The 17,500-nt window shown below is 49.4% G+C and overlaps 2 protein-coding genes across 4 annotated transcripts in view; one reads left to right on the forward strand and one right to left on the reverse strand.

Annotated features, from left to right (window-relative positions):
• Window positions 1-917: 917 nt before the first annotated feature.
• Window positions 918-12,253, forward strand: hps1 (HPS1 biogenesis of lysosomal organelles complex 3 subunit 1). 3 transcript variants are annotated; one of them, XM_060072720.1, is made up of 18 exons: window positions 925-1,240; window positions 1,396-1,641; window positions 2,279-2,413; window positions 3,176-3,318; window positions 3,423-3,531; window positions 4,156-4,316; window positions 4,972-5,074; window positions 5,300-5,384; window positions 5,604-5,659; window positions 5,880-6,047; window positions 6,647-6,826; window positions 7,779-7,855; window positions 7,961-8,101; window positions 8,262-8,326; window positions 8,976-9,121; window positions 9,641-9,754; window positions 10,201-10,283; window positions 11,511-12,253. In XM_060072720.1, the coding sequence occupies exons 2-18, from the start codon at window positions 1,525-1,527 to the stop codon at window positions 11,671-11,673; spliced, it is 2,046 nt and encodes a 681-aa protein (XP_059928703.1). In that variant the 5' UTR covers window positions 925-1,240; window positions 1,396-1,524; the 3' UTR covers window positions 11,674-12,253. The 3 variants fall into 3 exon arrangements, with proteins under 3 accessions (XP_059928704.1, XP_059928703.1, XP_059928702.1); XM_060072721.1 differs by lacking the exon at window positions 11,511-12,253 and adding an exon at window positions 11,077-11,377 and having other exon boundaries at window positions 918-1,641; XM_060072719.1 differs by having other exon boundaries at window positions 925-1,641.
• A 208-nt stretch (window positions 12,254-12,461) lies between these two features.
• Window positions 12,462-17,500, reverse strand: part of st3gal7 (ST3 beta-galactoside alpha-2,3-sialyltransferase 7) — a 5,149-nt gene continuing 110 nt past the window's right edge. The window contains exons 1-8 of the mRNA XM_060072723.1: window positions 16,824-17,500; window positions 16,580-16,706; window positions 16,348-16,472; window positions 16,107-16,313; window positions 14,817-15,003; window positions 14,435-14,575; window positions 14,150-14,299; window positions 12,462-12,954 (exon numbers count right to left, since the gene is read on the reverse strand). The exon at window positions 16,824-17,500 is cut by the window's right edge and continues 110 nt beyond it. Coding sequence (XP_059928706.1) covers window positions 12,868-12,954; window positions 14,150-14,299; window positions 14,435-14,575; window positions 14,817-15,003; window positions 16,107-16,313; window positions 16,348-16,472; window positions 16,580-16,706; window positions 16,824-17,062 — 1,263 coding nt within the window. The 5' untranslated portion in view covers window positions 17,063-17,500 and the 3' untranslated portion in view covers window positions 12,462-12,867. The remainder of the gene's footprint in view (window positions 12,955-14,149; window positions 14,300-14,434; window positions 14,576-14,816; window positions 15,004-16,106; window positions 16,314-16,347; window positions 16,473-16,579; window positions 16,707-16,823) is intronic.

Genomic DNA, 17,500 nt, shown 5'->3' on the forward strand with positions numbered 1-17,500 from the left:
GCCTGTGCTCTGCCTAAGCAAATGTCTGTCACGAGTCAAAACACAACGTGCACATTATAATACGAGACAGAGTTGTTGACACGGGTCGCCAAAGAACATGGAGGTGGGGTTGGTGCTTGTGTACCTATGCTTGGGGAGTGCATGGCTCTTTGTAACACCAATCAAAAAATGAGAATATTGTGTATGCTACAGACACATGCACTCATGCTCACACACGCACACACACACACACACACACACACACACACACACACACACACACACACACACACACACACACACACACACACACACACACGTATAGCGCGTGAGAGGCATGCATGTGTGTGTGTGTGTGTGTGTGTGTGTGTGTGTGTGTGTGTGTGTGTGTGTGTGTGTGTGTGTTTCTTTCTCCTGTATATTTGTGTGCATGTATGTGTGTGTGCGTGCACGCGTTCGTGTACGCGCGGGTGTGCGTGTGTGCATCGCTGTATTTCTTCTGTATATTTGTGTGCGTGTGTGCGTGTGTGCGTGTGTGCGTGTGTGCGTGTGTGCGTGTGTGCGTGTGTGTGTGTGTGTGTGTGTGTGTGTGTGTGTGTGTGTGTGTGTGTGTGTGTGTGACATAGCCTACTGTACTAGTGGGCCAAGAGGTAAAACTAATACTAATCTAATCACACAGTTTAATTCGTTGAATACCAAAGAAGTCCAGGAAAGCCGTATCGGAATCATGGTTTGCAAGTTCTGAAGCAGCACATGACTTATTATATCCCCTGTAAGCTTGGCAATCATCATAAAGCGATGCGGGCGTAGCCAACTTTGCTGAACGATGTGTAAGAATCGAACCGAGAGCAGTCATGCGAAGGTCTCAGCATTGGTCTCCAATGAGGCTTGAAACACCAAACTGTTCTGCGATCTGTGGTAAAATCGGACAGGAGGCTTCCGCTGCAGAAGTATTCGCAGTGTCACATGACTGCAGTTTGTTGAACCAAACTACCATCTGATACTGTTGTGTTGAAGGAATGCTGCTCTTCGCAAAGTTCCTGAATGGTGGTTAACTTTTGCAGAATAGCGATATCGGATGTTGCTGCAGCCTGCTTGGATCCAAGATTTAGGACATATGAAGTTAGCTGATCGATTGTGTTTCGATCAATTCAGAACTGCAGATAGATAGAAAGAAAGGGGAGCATCAGGATAGTTCGTGTGGTCGGCGAGCTGCGATAAATACTTCAATGGGACCTCGGAATGGATTGTTGTCCGCAAAGTATACTCTTTTTTATATGCAATATTCACACTAATTCCGTTTATTAAGCTACGCACGGCTATGTTTTTCGTTAAGGTTAGTAAATATTTAAATTTCAGAATGAGCACTTCGAACTGTTTTTCCAAATAGCCTTTTATTGTGTTTTTTCTTGATAGAAACTAAATAGTTTTTGAATTGCATTCAAGCTTTGCAATGGATCTAAACGTATTCAACAATTGAAGACTGGACCCAGTAGGCCTATAGGCTAGTAGCCTAATCAGAGCAGGAGTGCGTCTTCAGGCGAGATGAAGTGTCTGCTGATAGCGAGTGAGAGCGCGGAGGTTCTCTTCTACTGGACCGACCCGGAGTTCAGGCAGAATGTCCAGGACCAGTACGCAGCGTCCCAGGAGGAGGGCCAGAGGGTGAGCAGTCATTGTCATTAATTCATTAATTCATTAATTCACCAGGTTCCAGAGTCCTGCACATGTTCTGGCGTTCCTGTAGAAAACCTAATGTTGACAAAAGCGAGGGTAGGCCTACAAGTAGGTCAATGTCATTGAATACCATTTTGCGGGCACTCTTGTTCTATATTTATATTGATGATATAATAAAAGAAAATAATAATGATGCCCCGATTTGTTAAAAATATGCTTGGTTACTATTTCCCTACTATCAAACATAACAGTTGATATGACCATTTCATATCTGAACTCCATATCTGTGGATCGACTGTGAAGCTGGTATTAATGTGTCCTGTCTGTCTCTCCAGCTAGTTTCTAACATGTCCGGTCTGTCTCTCCAGTGGTGTCTAACATGTCCTTTCGGTCTCTCCAGCTAGTTTCTAACATGTCCGGTCTGTCTCTCCAGTGGTGTCTAACATGTCCTTTCGGTCTCTCCAGTGGTGTCTACCATGTCCTGGTTGTCTCTCCAGTGGTGTCTAACATGTCCTGTCTGTCTCTCCAGTGGTGTCTAACATGTCCGGTCTGTCTCTCCAGTGGTGTCTAACATGTCCTGTCGGTCTCTCCAGTGGTGTCTAACATGTCCTGTCGGTCTCTCCAGCCCCCAGCGTTTGAGGACAGCCTGAACACTCTGTTCGCTCCCATCATCATCTCCTGCAGCACCATGGTCGACCGGCTGGGTGACAGCTACGCCTGCTTCACCACCGAGAACCAACACAACTACGTCTTGCATCAGGTGACTCAGCGACCTTCTGGGGTGGAGTCCTCTGAGCGTGTCTGTATCTCGGTGGCTTTAGCCGACGCTCTCATACAAAGTGAGAATGTTATTGTAGACTATCCTGTCACTGATTCATAAAACAACCTGGGAAACCTAGAGGAGAGGACCAAAGAAGAACACAGCGAGAATAACAGCAAGTCCCTGGTATTCACTGTAGTAATAAAAAGCATCTCTGGAAGACACCTCCTCTCCTGCAGACTCAGAACAACAGGGCCTTTGTTCTCTGAAGGGAACCCCTTGAGTTCTTCGAGCTCCTTCTCTGGTCATGTGAGGCCCATTAGGGATCTGGAGCACCAGGCTGCTGTCTACTCTCTGGGCCTCCCAGCTCCATCAACTGTAACAATGGGCAGCAATGTAGTCCATTCAGACGCCGTGTTTGGAGAGAATATGTCATTGAGGCGGATGAATCCCTGTTAAACAGATGAGATAGGACTTTATTACTCAGGATAGAGTATAGTAGTTAGTAAAGCGTTTCCCCACCATCCACCAGGCTAACTAGGCCTCCTTGAGGGTGATTCTTTACTCCTTCATGCTGATAAATAAATCATATCTTAAAGGAAATCGAAAGGTGTTTCAGAATGACAAAATACTAAATTGTAAGGGGTCACAGCTGGGGTAAGTTGACGGCAGCAGCGCAAATCCTAGACCTGCTGGCCTGTTTTATAGACTATGTCCTCGCCGTACCGGGCTCTAACCCCTGGCCGTCCCCCACCCTGACAGTTCGATGAGTGTCTTTACATCGCCGTGAACGGAGACGGCCAGGAATGTGAGGACGACCTGAGGAGGAAGATCTACGTGATGAAGAAGATGATCGAAGTCCTCTTCGGCATGGTGAACCTCAGCAGTAACCTGCTCCGTAAAGAGTAGGTGTAGTTTTCAGTTCTCCTCATGGGACATGCACGTTGTCGTTGCGTTTCCAATCCTTAACGAGTGCAATGCCATCGAACGCACCATCTGTGTTTTCCAGACTGCGTCCTCAAGACACGGAGCAGAGGACCGGACTGTGGAAGCACCTCCAGGGTCTACTGGAGACCTACAGCCGGCTCCGGGAGAACGACCAGAGCTTCTTAGTGGAGGTACACCGCATAGTGTGTTGGTGGTTTTCGTTTTCCCTTGTTTAGTGTTGGGCGACTTGAATAGCCAATTATTCTGAGATGATGAATAAGTAACTCGAAGATAATTGCACACGCATCACCAAAGACAAATTGCTTCTTAAAATTGAGTTAACAAACTAAGTAACATTCACTTCAATATTTAGTCATCTAGCAGTAACCGCTTTAACCGTAATGCTTCACAGTGAAGTCACAGTGACCTCATGTGATGGAGGAGCAGGAGCTAGGGGTTATAGATGGATAGATAGATAGATAGATGGATGGATGGATGGATGGATGGATGGATGGATGGATGGATGGATGGATGGATGGATGGATGGATGGATGGATGGATAGATAGATAGATAGATAGATAGATAGATAGATAGATAGATAGATAGATAGATAGATAGATGGATGGATGGATGGATGGATGGATGGATGGATGGATGGATGGATGGATGGATGGATGGATGGATGGATGGATGGATGGATGGATGGATGGATGGATCCATCCATCCATCCATCCATCCATCCATCCATCCATCCATCCATCCAGTGACAGCCCATGTTTAACCCCCCCCCCCCCCCCGGCGTCCCTGTGGCCAGGCGGTGGAGCGGCTGATCCACCCCACGCTGTGCGAGCAGTGCATCGAGTTCCTGGAGCGCCGCCTGCTGCCGGCGCTGAACAGCAGCTCCGAGCGGAACGGAGAGGAGGTCCTCCACTCCTTCATCCTGGTGCACACCAAGCTGCTCGCCTTCTACTCCAGGTCCTCCTGTTCCTCCTGGGTGCTCCTTGGTCCTCCTAACTCCTCACTGCTCCTCTTGGCTCCTGGTTCCTCCTGGTTCCTCCTGGTTCCTCTCTGGTTCCTCCTGGTTCCTCCTGGTTCCTCTCTCTGGTTCCTCCTGGCTTCTTGTTCCTCCTGGTTCCTCTCTCTGGTTCCTCCTGGTTCCTCCTGGTTCCTCCTCACTACATCTTGGTCCTCCTTGCTTATCCTTTAGTGTTGCCCGTGTGTCTCGTTAATATCTTGAGAAGTGTCTCCACATCCTGATTCAACTCAACTCAATGTGATTAGTACAGCCCTTAATCACCATTACAGTCTCAAAGGGCTCAACAGGCCAAATATTTATGATTGTTCTTCGTTACGTCGACGACGTCTTTTCTAGGATCGTTTCTTCTATTTAAACGTTTATCATCCAGCTGAGAATGGGTTTAATTGCAGGTCATATGGGGTATGTCTACAGGTAGTCTGCAGCCATTTGGTTCAGATCCCAGAACCTCTGGGCTCCCAGTCAAACACTCTGCGGCAATCTTTCTCTTCATGGATTCATCCCTTCAACCTCTTACCCTGAGTTTCATGTTTCATCCTGTTTAATGTCCGTCCAACGTGTTCTTGTTGTTTCCTTTTGTTTTCGTTCTACCAGCCGGAACACCAGCACTCTGAGCCCGTCTGACCTGCTGGCTCTCATCATCATGACGCAGAGCATGTACCCCTCCAACACTGACCAGGAAGACCATGGCCCAGAGGTACAGCCCCCACCTGAGGCCTGTTCCCGTTGTACCATACCTCCTATTGATGCTACTTACTGTTCAGTCATGTAGCAGATGCTGTTATCCAAAGCGACAGCATTACTCTATTATTGAGAGTAGGAGGGGTTTGGCATTTTGCTCGAGGATGCTTCTATGCAGGTTGAGGACATGGGGAATTCAGCCCAGCACCTTTCACCATATCCTTTTTTGCTTTTGTTCTAGGATGTGGAAAGTGTGTCGGTTTCGGGTCTGGAGATGTTTTACACACCACAGCCCTCGCCTACCAACAGAAGCTCCAGTGGTTCAGGTACGAGTTGTGGAACGGGTTTCCCATGTGTTCGCTTGGATATCATTCATATCAACAAAGCACATAAGTTACAAACGGTGAATCGTCTGATCATCTAGGTATTGTTTATTAATCCGTTAAAAAACACTTGCCTTAACAAACCACGCCTTTTATCACGGTTTTTCAATCAATAGTGACTGAGGTTACATTTAAACACACATTTTATTTGGTTCTCACCAGAAAGGACAGCAAGAGAGGACACTCCTATGTTTGAGTTTGTGGATCCAGACATACAGGTATAGCATTCATCACTCACTCAAAACAGATGTTAATAATGAATAACATGTCAGTGTTGCATATTCCGGGCACAAGACCGTGTGTGTGTGTGTGTGTGTGTGTGTGTGTGTGTGTGTGTGTGTGTGTGTGTGTGTGTGTGTGTGTGTGTGTGTGTGTGTGTGTGTGTGTGTGTGTGTGTGTGTGTGTGTGTGTGTGTGTGTGTGTGTGTGTGTGTGGTAGATAGCAGAGGACAGCCTCATCACCCTGGAGATCTCGCCCCCGGACCCCTTGGCCCCCACCAGAGTGTTCCTGGAGGTGTCCCTCAAGGACGGCTTGTATCCCATGATGCCTCACTCCATGTACTGCCGGCCGCTCTGGCCCGGGATCACTCTGGTGCTGCTCACCAAGGTCAGCTCCCCCCCCCCTCGAGACGCTGTTACCCCCCCACGCTGTAGAGCCTACCCAAAGACTGGGGAAGGATCGCCTGATGCTGAGGGATGAACTCTGCCTCTGGATGTGATCCTGTAGGCCCCTTTGAGCAAGATGCATACCCCCCTCCTGCTTCATTACCATCCAACAGTCTAACATCTAACATCCAACTGTCATTAGCAGTACAATGAGAGAAAGGGCATCCAGTGGTTTTTACTTGTTTCATCAACAGAGGGCAGTAGTGGCACCCTGTGAAGACTACCAGCAACCACACATCCCACACTGAACTATTCCAGTAACCTTCACCTGAATTAGGGGAAGGTTAAACTGAATTTGAACCTCGTAATTCTTGAGTTATATTTGAGGCAGATATAGATATAGCTAAAGGAGTTTGTACTGTCCCTGAGTCTGCTAAGAGTTACTTTTGTATTTCTCTTGTAAAAAATGATCATGTTGATTTAATTGATCAAATCTTGATGGAAGTTTCTTACAAGCCCATTCTTCCTGGGCATCTACAAGATGGAAGACACCTCATTAGATATCAAACTACTGGCCGTTTGAATCCTCCCCCCCCCCAGATCCCCAACAGCAGCGTGGCCATGTCGGTGTACTCCTACCTGGAGGCCTTCGCCAAGCTGGAGAAGCGTCTGAGCGAGGGCCAGGAGGGCCCAGCCGCTGCCAGGGGCCAGCCCACCGTCCACGACCTCCGCAGCAAGCTGGACAAGTTCATCAAGGCCCTGGGGCCCTGCGACATCCAGGTACTGTACAGCGACATCCAGGTACCATACACATCCAGGTACTGTACACATCCAGGTACCGTACACATCCAGGTACCGTACACATCCAGGTACCGTACAGCGACATCCAGGTACCGTACACATCCAGGTACCGTACAGCGACATCCAGGTACCGTACACATCCAGGTACCGTACACATCCAGGTACTGTACAGCGACATCCAGGTACCGTACACATCCAGGTACCGTACACATCCAGGTACCGTACACATCCAGGTACCGTACACATCCAGGTACTGTACAGCGACATCCAGGTACCGTACACATCCAGGTACCGTACAGCGGGCACACAGGTACCGTACACATCCAGGTACCGTACACATCCAGGTACAGTACACATCCAGGTACCGTACAGCGACATCGAGGTACCGTAAACATCCAGGTACCGTACACATCCAGGTACCGTACACATCCAGGTACCGTACACATCCAGGTACCGTACACATCCAGGTACCGTACACATCCAGGTACCGTACACATCCAGGTACCGTACACCGACATACAGATACCGTAGAGCGTGCACACATGCAGCTCTGGTGTCTGCAGTCATTCTGATCCGCTGTAGTCTCGGGATCCGCTGCCACAGCTAACCCCCCTCTTTAGCGTTCCCCACGTGGTGTGAAGACGGGGGTCCCATACAAGCACGCACCGCATACGTGTGCACAAATGCACATCCACACGCACACACTTATTTTCATTTAAAAGAAGATATCTGTTTTCCCAAGGAGAATACTTTGAGGATGGTTGACAGTGGAGTTTTTTCAATCTTATCTATTTGTCTTCGTCTTTAAGGGCTGCATGTTTTACGTATTTTTGACTAAAGCCCTTCCTTAAACGTTTATCTATGTGTTGTAACAATGGAAAGCGGTAACACTGATGTAAATACGCACGTGTCCTCCATATTTGTCCTTCAGACGTCTCAGTTGCAGAATGTGTGGTCGGAGTTCAAGAAGCGAGCCTTCACCAGAGGGGGCCCAGGCTTCACCAGAGAGTAAGGCTGCCACTGCCCCCTGCTGGCCGGAGTAGCATTGCATCACATTGAGGCCATCTTTTATAGTTCTTATGCTCAATGGTCCTGTGTATTTTTGGCCTCCAGGCTCATCCCTTGGTGTAAGAGCATGAAGACCCAGCTGTGTGGGGTCTACAAGCAGTGCTTCCTGAACGCGACCACCAGGGGAGCCGACGCGCCCCAGCGCCTCTCCCCCGCCCTACAGGAACTCGCTCAGGCCATGGTTCAGTAAGGAGCAGGACTTTCTAATAAATACCCTTTTTTCCATTTTCGGTTGCTATGAACATACTTCATCTTTTGTCGGAGTGGATTTTTTTTATCACCGTCACTTTCTGTTTCCAATTAATTGAATCCATTTAATTCATTTTATTTTGTGTCGTTTACGCAGGGAGAAACTAATGGACTGGAAGGACTTCCTGTTGGTTAAGAGCAAGAGAAACATCACCATGGTGTCATATCCTGTCTGGCGTCGCCTAGCAACTGGGTTCTCCATAAGTTAGCCCCAGATAAGAGACCACGTTTATGTATCAGAATTACAGTTGAAACGTTGAATGTGTCTATTCGTGTTCTGCAAGATAGTGGGCTTAGAAAACCAAAGTGTAAATGAAAGGTAAACAAAGGTTAACCCAGTGAATCCCGGGTTGTATTGGTCTTAACCCAGTGAATCCCGGGGCGTATTGGTGTTAACCCAGTGAATCCCGGGGCGTATTGGTCTTACCCCAGTGAATCCCGGGGCGTATTGGTCTTACCCCAGTGAATCCCGGGGCGTATTGGTGTTAACCCAGTGAATCCCGGGTCGTATTGGTCTTAACCCAGTGAATCCCGGGGCGTATTGGTCTTAACCCAGTGAATCCCGGGTCGTATTGGTCTTAACCCAGTGAATCCCGGGGCGTATTGGTCTTAACCCAGTGAATCCCGGGGCGTATTGGTGTTAACCCAGTGAATCCCGGGTCGTATTGGTCTTAACCCAGTGAATCCCGGGGCGTATTGGTCTTACCCCAGTGAATCCCGGGGCGTATTGGTCTTACCCCAGTGAATCCCGGGGCGTATTGGTCTTACCCCAGTGAATCCCGGGGCGTATTGGTCTTAACCCAGTGCCTCACGTACCTGGAGGACTTCCCCGGCCTCGTCCACTTCATCTGCGTGGATCGATCCAGCGGGCAGATGATCGCCCCGTCCCTCAACATCACGGAGCGCAGCACCTCCGAGCTGGGGGGGGGCCCTCTGGCTCAGTTCATCAGAGGAAAGGTGAGCCGTGACCGTCCGGCACTAGTGTGTCCGGCATAATCAAACACATCCTAAAGTCTACCCCTCCCTTTATAAGGTTTACATTCGCAGTCTGTCTCATCTACTGATGATATTATGTTTAGATAGTGCTTTACTCTCCTTTTGTGTAGATTCCTGCGTGTTTAATAAATGATGAATCTGTTGCTGTGTGCCTCCTACCCCTAGCTTACCTTCTGTACCCCTAGCTTACCTTCTGTACCCCTAGCTTACCTTCTGTACCCCTAGCTTACCTTCTGTACCCCTAGCTTACCTTCTGTACCGCGGCCATTTCTCAAACCAGTGTGTGGCCGCCTTCGGCCATGAATAATGAACGTTGTTTTTCCACTGCTACGCTGCGGTTTTTACCTCTGATCAGTCTTCTTTGTGTGTGTGTGTGTGTGTGTGTGTGTGTGTGTGTGTGTGTGTGTGTGTGTGTGTGTGTGTGTGTGTGTGTGTGTGTGTGTGTGTGTGTGTGTGTGTGTGTGTGTGTGCCCGCTGCAGGTGTGGGGTCTGGTCCGAACGGCGCGGCAGTACCTCCAGAAGGGCTACTCCACTGCCACGCTGCGTGACGGAGACTTCTACTTCTGTTACTTCCTCTGGTTTGAAAATGAAACCGTAAGTGAAGGGAAACGGTCTCAGCCTCTCCACGTTCTGTTAGCTGCCGGTTAAAGAGCGATGAAATGTGGGTAGCCCAGCAGAAAGTGAAGAGATTAAAACATATTAAATGGAGATAAAATGAGTTATATGCAAGATATATAGAAAATGAACAAGACCAATAGCTGTATGAAAAAACATTTGTTATCTTCTCATATATATTTTTAAAATACAGAATATATAAACCTTCTACATTACAGTATTTTTGTGAATTTTGCACTGTTTAGAATTTATTCATTGAAAATATTACTTATCTCCGATTATTTCAATTGACCAAATTGTATTTATCCTTTATACGTAATGGGCCGCGGGTCAGAGACAAACTAAATGTTGGTTCTTCTATTGGTCTTGTTCATTTGTTGTAATTTACAATAAAGCTGACTTTGACTTTGACTTTGACCGATCAGGGCTACAAGTTAGACGAGGTGGACCTGCCTGTACTCCCCGATGACTCCCCCCCCATCGGAGTGCTGGCCCGGGACTATTACAGGTACCCCCACTTAGCCGCCTCACTGGGACAGGACCAGTCTATTACAGGTACCCCCACTTAGCCGCCTCACTGGGACAGGACCTGTCTATTACAGGTACCCCCACCTTACTGCCTCACTGGGACAGGACCTGTCTATTACAGGTACCCCCACCTTACTGCCCCACTGGGACAGGACCTGTCTATTACAGGTACCCCCACCTTACTGCCTCACTGGGACAGGACCTGTCTATTACAGGTACCCCCACCTTACTGCCTCACTGGGACAGGACCTGTCTATTACAGGTACCCCCCACCTTACTGCCTCACTGGGACAGGACCAGTCTATTACAGGTACCCCCACCTTACTGCCCCACTGGGACAGGACCTGTCTATTACAGGTACCCCCACCTTACTGCCCCACTGGGACAGGACCTGTCTATTACAGGTACCCCCACCTTACTGCCTCACTGGGACAGGACCTGTCTATTACAGGTACCCCCACCTTACTGCCTCACTGGGACAGGACCTGTCTATTACAGGTACCCCCCACCTTACTGCCTCACTGGGACAGGACCTGTCTATTACAGGTACCCCCACCTTACTGCCTCACTGGGACAGGACCAGTCTATTACAGGTACCCCCACCTTACTGCCTCACTGGGACAGGACCGGTCTATTGGGGTGGGACTATTCCCTCTCCACATGGAGGCAGTGAATGCAGAGCAGCGTGCTGTTCGCCGTGCAGCGGGCCCCGTGTGGTCACCGTGCAGCGGGCCCCGTGTGGTCACCGTGCAGCGGGCCCCGTGTGGTCACAGGAAGCTGCTGCTACAGTAAGACCCACTGTGTGGTCACAGGAAGCTGCTGCTACAGTAAGACCCACTGTGTGGTCACAGGAAGCTGCTGCTACAGTAAGACCCACTGTGTGGTCACAGGAAGCTGCTGCTACAGTAAGACCCACTGTGTGGTCACAGGAAGCTGCTGCTACAGTAAGACCCACTGTGTGGTCACAGGAAGCTGCTGCTACAGTAAGACCCACTGTGTGGTCACAGGAAGCTGCTGCTACAGTAAGACCCACTGTGTGTTCACAGGAAGCTGCTGCTACAGTAAGACCCACTGTGTGGTCACAGGAAGCTGCTGCTACAGTAAGACCCACTGTGTGGTCACAGGAAGCTGCTGCTACAGTAAGACCCACTGTGTGGTCACAGGAAGCTGCTGCGCTGCTACAGTAAGACCCACTGTGTGTTCACAGGAAGCTGCTGCGCTACTACAGTAAGACCCACGCGGGGGAGGTGGTGAAGTGCTACGAGCTGCTGACCGTCCATCTGGGGGTCATCCCCACCGAGTACATCCTCCAGCACTGCAGACAACTGGCCAGCAAGCTGTGGGAGCCCTCCCGCAACCCCCTCCTGTAGAGGGCGGCCGCAGGCTCAGGCACAGGCACGCCCTAGTGGAAGCCTACTCCTGTGGAGAAGCACGCACACGCACACACGCATGCACCCACGCGTACACACACACACACACGTGCATTATGTGCATTTATGGTAAGGAACGCATGCGCACGCAGGCATAAATGCAATTCCCTTCCTTAAATGAAACATACCCACATGCAGGTATGCAACCCCCTTTGGAAAGAAAGATATAAACCAGCAAGCATGTTTACAATCACATCTGCAGCCCATTCTTAGACATGCATTTGTTCCCTGCCAGAAACACATTTCTATGTATTCTATCATGTCATGTTGAAGGATAGTTCAAAGAATTTTTTTTATGTGAAAATAATTTTATGGTTCTATGAAGGCTGTGACCAAAAATGGTTTATTGATATCACTTTAAAGTGATTTGAAGGTACAGATTTGACCACTTTGAACACTGTTGGGCACTATCAATTATATTGACTACTATTTTGTTTGTGTATTCCTGATTGTTGATGAATGATTGTTTTCTATTGTATCATATTTATTAGCAATACACTAAATGTATTTTGAATCTGGACATTATTTTAATTATTTACATCTACCAACCATCTGTGCTGCATCTCTGCTGCAGCTATTTCACCTCTTTAACATTCCTATCATGGTGCGAACACACCATAGCTCGAACATCTCTCTCACACCCTGCAACCATGCTTTGCTCACACACAGGCATACATGTAACATACATTGCCACACCTACTGTATACAGTAAATGGTCCAAGACACGATTTTCTTAAAAGCGTTTATTATTTGGATAGTATTTATAAAAATATATAATAATCATGTAAAAGAAAATTATCATATATGTGTTCTTACTAAATCCAACCAGGATATCATAAAGAATGCCAGCAATCCTTAATTATACCTAAAATGCATAAACGTTCTAGAGAAGATAATGTGAAGCTGGTAGAAGTGCAGTGATCTGGTTAATAATTCAAGAGTAAATCTACAAACACCAACATTCTGCCCTCCTCCCCTCTGTCTCCTAATCCAATGCTCTGTCTGCAGCCCCCTGCGTGGTAAAGGTCAGCGTGGTGTGTTTATACGTTGTTCTCTCCCGGTGGCCGAGTGTCCTGTCGTTGTCATTGTGTCGACTCGTGTGTGTCTCCCTCGCTTCGCTCTCTCGCCACGGGCTCATAGCGCTCCTGTAAGGTCAGTCACAGCCCCCGACGAAACCAGATCCCTGAGAAAGAGTTTCTCAGAGCCGATGTCGTGCACCACCTGTGAAAAGAGACCAACTGTAATCCATCCGCACCGTGAAGGCTGGGGTATGTCTGCAGAATCCCTAGGCGTGCCTTTGCACCCGAGTGGTTTGTTCTCAGAAGAGCCACACACAGTAATCCTCCACGACAGTCGTCTGGCTGACCAGAGTGTGTCCCGGCCTCAGCTCCCCACTGGGGTCATCTGATGCATATGGGCGTCCAGAGAGATGACTAATTCATAACCTATAGAAACGTAATGCATGCATTTCTGATTTGCAAACATATTTTCAAAGGTCTAGGGATTCATAGCCACAAGCAAACTACTTGCACCATGCTCAAAATGTGCACTACCCTGGGAAATCTGGAATGTCCTGGAGAAATAATAATAATAATGGATAGAATTTCTATAGCGCTTTTCTAGACACTCAAAGACGCTTTACAGTGAAGGGGGGACCTCACCAACCACCACCAGTGTGTAGCCCCCACTGGGGTGATGCACTGCAGCCAATCTTCGGCAGAACGTTCACCACACACCAGCTTGAGGTGGAGAGCGAGGGGATTAATGAGTCAGCAAATCGTACAGGAGGATGATAAGGGGCCAGATTGAATGAGCCTGGTTGGGCCAGGACACCGAGGAAGCCCCTACTCTTTGCGATAAGTGCCCTGGGATCTTTTATGACCTCAGTGAGTCAGGACCTCGGTCTCCTCCGAAGGACGGAATGTAGACCGTCGCTTCAAAAACCATGCACAGGGAGGAAGCACATGACCAAACATGTATGAACTCGGGGCAAAACAGTGACTTCAAAATGGGGTCCCGAACCAAACCATGTTGGGATCCACTGGTTCCCGAACAAAAAACAGGTTCCAACCTTTTTCAGAACAGATCCCCCCCCCTACACATGGCCTCCATGTGTAGGGTCTCGTACCGGGCACTTCATGGCGTCCATGCTGAGGTCTCGTACCGGGCCCTTCATGGCGTCCATGCTGAGGTCTCGTACCGGGCCCTTCATGGCGTCCATGCTGAGGTCTCGTACCGGGCCCTTCATGGCCTCCATGCTGAGGTCTCGTACCGGGCCCTTCATGGCCTCCATGCTGAGGTCTAGTACCTGGCCCTTCATGGCCTCCATGCTGAGGTCTAGTACCTGGCCCTTCATGGCCTCCATGCTGAGGTCTAGTACCTGGCCCTTCATGGCCTCCATGCTGAGGTCTCGTACCTGGCCCTTCATGGCGTCCATGCGTAGGGCCTCGTAGTAGTGGAGCCGGGCCCCTGGGTGCCTCAGGTCGTAGCCGAACCCCGCCAGGCTGACCTGGTCACACAGCTGCAGGGCGAGCACCACGGCGCTGGCCCCCAGGGTGGGCACCCTCTTGGGGGGGGGGAGGGGGAGGGGAGATTATACTATATTTATTGATTTTCATTATTCACACTTGTAATTCGACATTTGCATGTATGGTATTGGTCCTGTGTTACGGAGGTCCCGTGCTCACAGCGTAGGTCTCACCGTTCCCCCGCTGGGCGTGTAGCTGTGCAGAGCCCGTCCTGTCTGGTGAATAATCTCCGGGTTCAGGATCCGGAAGTGTTCTGCGGTCAGGGGGATCTCCTCGACCACCTTCCTCCAGAACCACAACTTGGACCAAAAACTCTGCAGGAGACAAACAGCGAAAGAGACGGCGGCAGTATTGTTCAGATACAGAGGGATTCATCCTGGGGTATAGTTTGAGTTGTCTGTCCTGTATGGGGGTGTCTGGGGGGTAGTTTGAGTTGTCTGTCCTGTATGGGGGTGTCTGGGGGGGTAGTTTGAGTTGTCTGTCCTGTATGGGGGTGTCTGGGGGGTAGTTTGAGTTGTCTGTCCTGTATGGGGGTGTCTGGGGGTCGGGCCACACCAGAGGTCTCTTGGTGATCACCGAGGTCAGCCAGTCCAGGTCCAGGCTCTTGAAGACCACCAGGGCCACCACGCTGGTGGACCGGTACTCCTCAGGGGAGGGGGGCGCTGCCTCGGGGTACACCAGGCGAATGGTGGTCCTGGAGCCCGCGTCTCTCTGGAAGCCCCCCACCGGAGCCGCGTTCAGCCTGGGGACGGCCCCCCAGCGGAGGGGCGAGAGTCGGTAACTATTGGTACTGTGAGTACTAACTCCCTGTTAGTAGGTGGGAGGGTTGGTAACTATTGGTACTGTGAGTACTAACTCCCTGTTAGTAGGTGGGAGGGTTGGTAACTATTGGTACTGTGAGTACTAACTCCCTGTTAGTAGGTGGGAGAGTTGGTAACTATTAGTACTGTGAGTACTAACTCCCTGTTAGTAGGTGGGAGGGTTGGTAACTATTAGTACTGTGAGTACTAACTCCCTGTTAGTAGGTGGGAGGGTTGGTAACTATTGGTACTGTGAGTACTAACTCCCTGTTAGTAGGTGGGAGGGTTGGTAACTATTAGTACTGTGAGTACTAACTCCCTGTTAGTAGGTGGGAGAGTTGGTAACTATTGGTACTGTGAGTACTAACTCCCTGTTAGTAGGTGGGAGGGTTGGTAACTATTGGTACTGTGAGTACTAACTCCCTGTTAGTAGGTGGGAGGGTTGGTAACTATTGGTACTGTGAGTACTAACTCCCTGTTAGTAGGTGGGAGGGTTGGTAACTATTGGTACTGTGAGTACTAACTCCCTGTTAGTAGGTGGGAGAGTTGGTAACTATTAGTACTGTGAGTACTAACTCCCTGTTAGTAGGTGGGAGGGTTGGTAACTATTGGTACTGTGAGTACTAACTCCCTGTTAGTAGGTGGGAGGGTTGGTAACTATTAGTACTGTGAGTACTAACTCCCTGTTAGTAGGTGGGAGGGTTGGTAACTATTGGTACTGTGAGTACTAACTCCTTGTTAGTAGGTGGGAGGCTTTAGAATGAATCTTTAAACGTCACATTTATGAGCTGACTGAATATACTGTATCTGAATATACTAGAGTTGGCTGGTTGAGTCATTTAATAGTCAATTAGGGAAACGATAGTAACAGCTTATTGGGAAACCGTTAAAGAGATGACGATATTCAAGCGAATATACCCTTTTCCAATCCAATACCAATGTTTTGGTACCTAACTGGTAATGTCATCTCTCTATAACACCATCTCATATTTAATGTCAAATATAAATGTGACAGTCTGCTCAAAGCTCCCTTTCTAACTCCTACCTGATGATGACATCATACTGATCGATAGAGGAGCCAAGATGGCTGCCGTGGAGCACCCCCCCGCTGCCCACCACCACGCAGCGCCTGCACCCCCCCCCCTGCAGCCAGGGGGGGGGGCCGGGCCGGGGCAGCGAGGCCAGAGCCCGGGCCGCCTGCCGCTCGCTGCCCCGGAGCCCCAGCGGGGGGGGGAGCTCCCAGGGTGCCCCCCTCTCCCCCCCCCCCCTCGACCTCCTCCTGCGGCCCCTCCACGAACACAGGGGCCAGCCCCAGGAGGCCCCCAGAGCAGGACAAGGTCCTCAGGCGATCCCGACCCCACTGTGGGAGGCAGGGCCCCGACAGAAGGTCAGCTGAGAGGTTGAGGAGAGCCTGCACAGGGGGAAGGTGAGAGGGGGGGGGGTACTGAGCATGTGCTAATGTACGTCAAATGTATCTTATGGATAAAAAATGCATGATGTCTCTTAATGCGTCGGCACCAGATCTGGAGGCGCTGGTTGAGCGTCATCTATAGGGGCCAGCCTGTCTGCGTGGGAGTAGGCAGGGATCAGAATAGCCGCGTAGCATCCCAGCAGCAGCGCCAGACTCAGGCGGAGGTTATTCCTCCTGCAAGAGGAGAAGATAAAGTCGCCTTCCGATGAATGGTCCCTGATTATAAAAGCGACGGGCTAGATGCACACACTCACGCTAACCACCTGAACCCCCGCATGTTCCCAGGGTCACCTGCTGAGGAGGAACGTGTCCAGGTGTGACCCCCCCGGGTATCTCTGGGGGGCAGCAGCCAGCACAGCGCTGGCTGGGGCCTCGAGCAGCAGAGGTGACCTGTCGTCTCGGCTCTCGTCTTCCATCAGGTAACTCAGCGTCACCATGGCTACAGCAGCATCTGCAACTCCCCCTCCCCCTCCTCCCCCGCCCGCGCAAAGGGAAGGGAGAACATGGATTACCGTTTCACACCGTGACATCTCCAGATTCTTGTCAGTAGAATGAAAAAAAAGAAAAAAAAAAGAACTAGACAAGGAACATGAACACGAAACAAAAAACGATACTTCAAAATATCAGGAGATCAAGTAACCCTGGATTTGATTTGATTCCATTTAATTTGATTTGATTTGTTTTGACGTGATTTGATTTGATTTTGGGTTACATTAAACATGAAATACCCGGAGGTTAGCTTTTGAAAGAGCTTATATGTTACTAATACTAACATCTATCATGTTGCTAACATCATACTAATATCCAATCTGTGTATCCAAAACATTATCAACAATACCAACCCAAACACTATCTTGAGTGCAGCTGTGTGTAGTTGTTCTCAATGACAGGCATACAGGCATACAATCAAATAATTCAAGACATCAATTGTAAGATAGTACCTTAAAGCAAAGCTGAGCTTGAACGGT

Source organism: Gadus macrocephalus, chromosome 15 (assembly GCF_031168955.1).
Source record: "Gadus macrocephalus chromosome 15, ASM3116895v1".
NCBI lineage: Eukaryota > Metazoa > Chordata > Actinopteri > Gadiformes > Gadidae > Gadus > Gadus macrocephalus.

Coding starts and splice junctions, on each gene's coding strand:
- hps1 (XM_060072719.1), top strand. CDS start 1,525: ATGAAGTGTCTGCTGATAGCGAGTGAGAGCGCGGAGGTTCTCTTCTAC. Junction 3,532..4,155: donor ACCAGAGCTTCTTAGTGGAG/GTACACCGCATA, acceptor CCCTGTGGCCAG/GCGGTGGAGCGGCTGATCCA. Junction 8,327..8,975: donor GAGAAACATCACCATGGTGT/CATATCCTGTCT, acceptor CCCAGTGCCTCA/CGTACCTGGAGGACTTCCCC.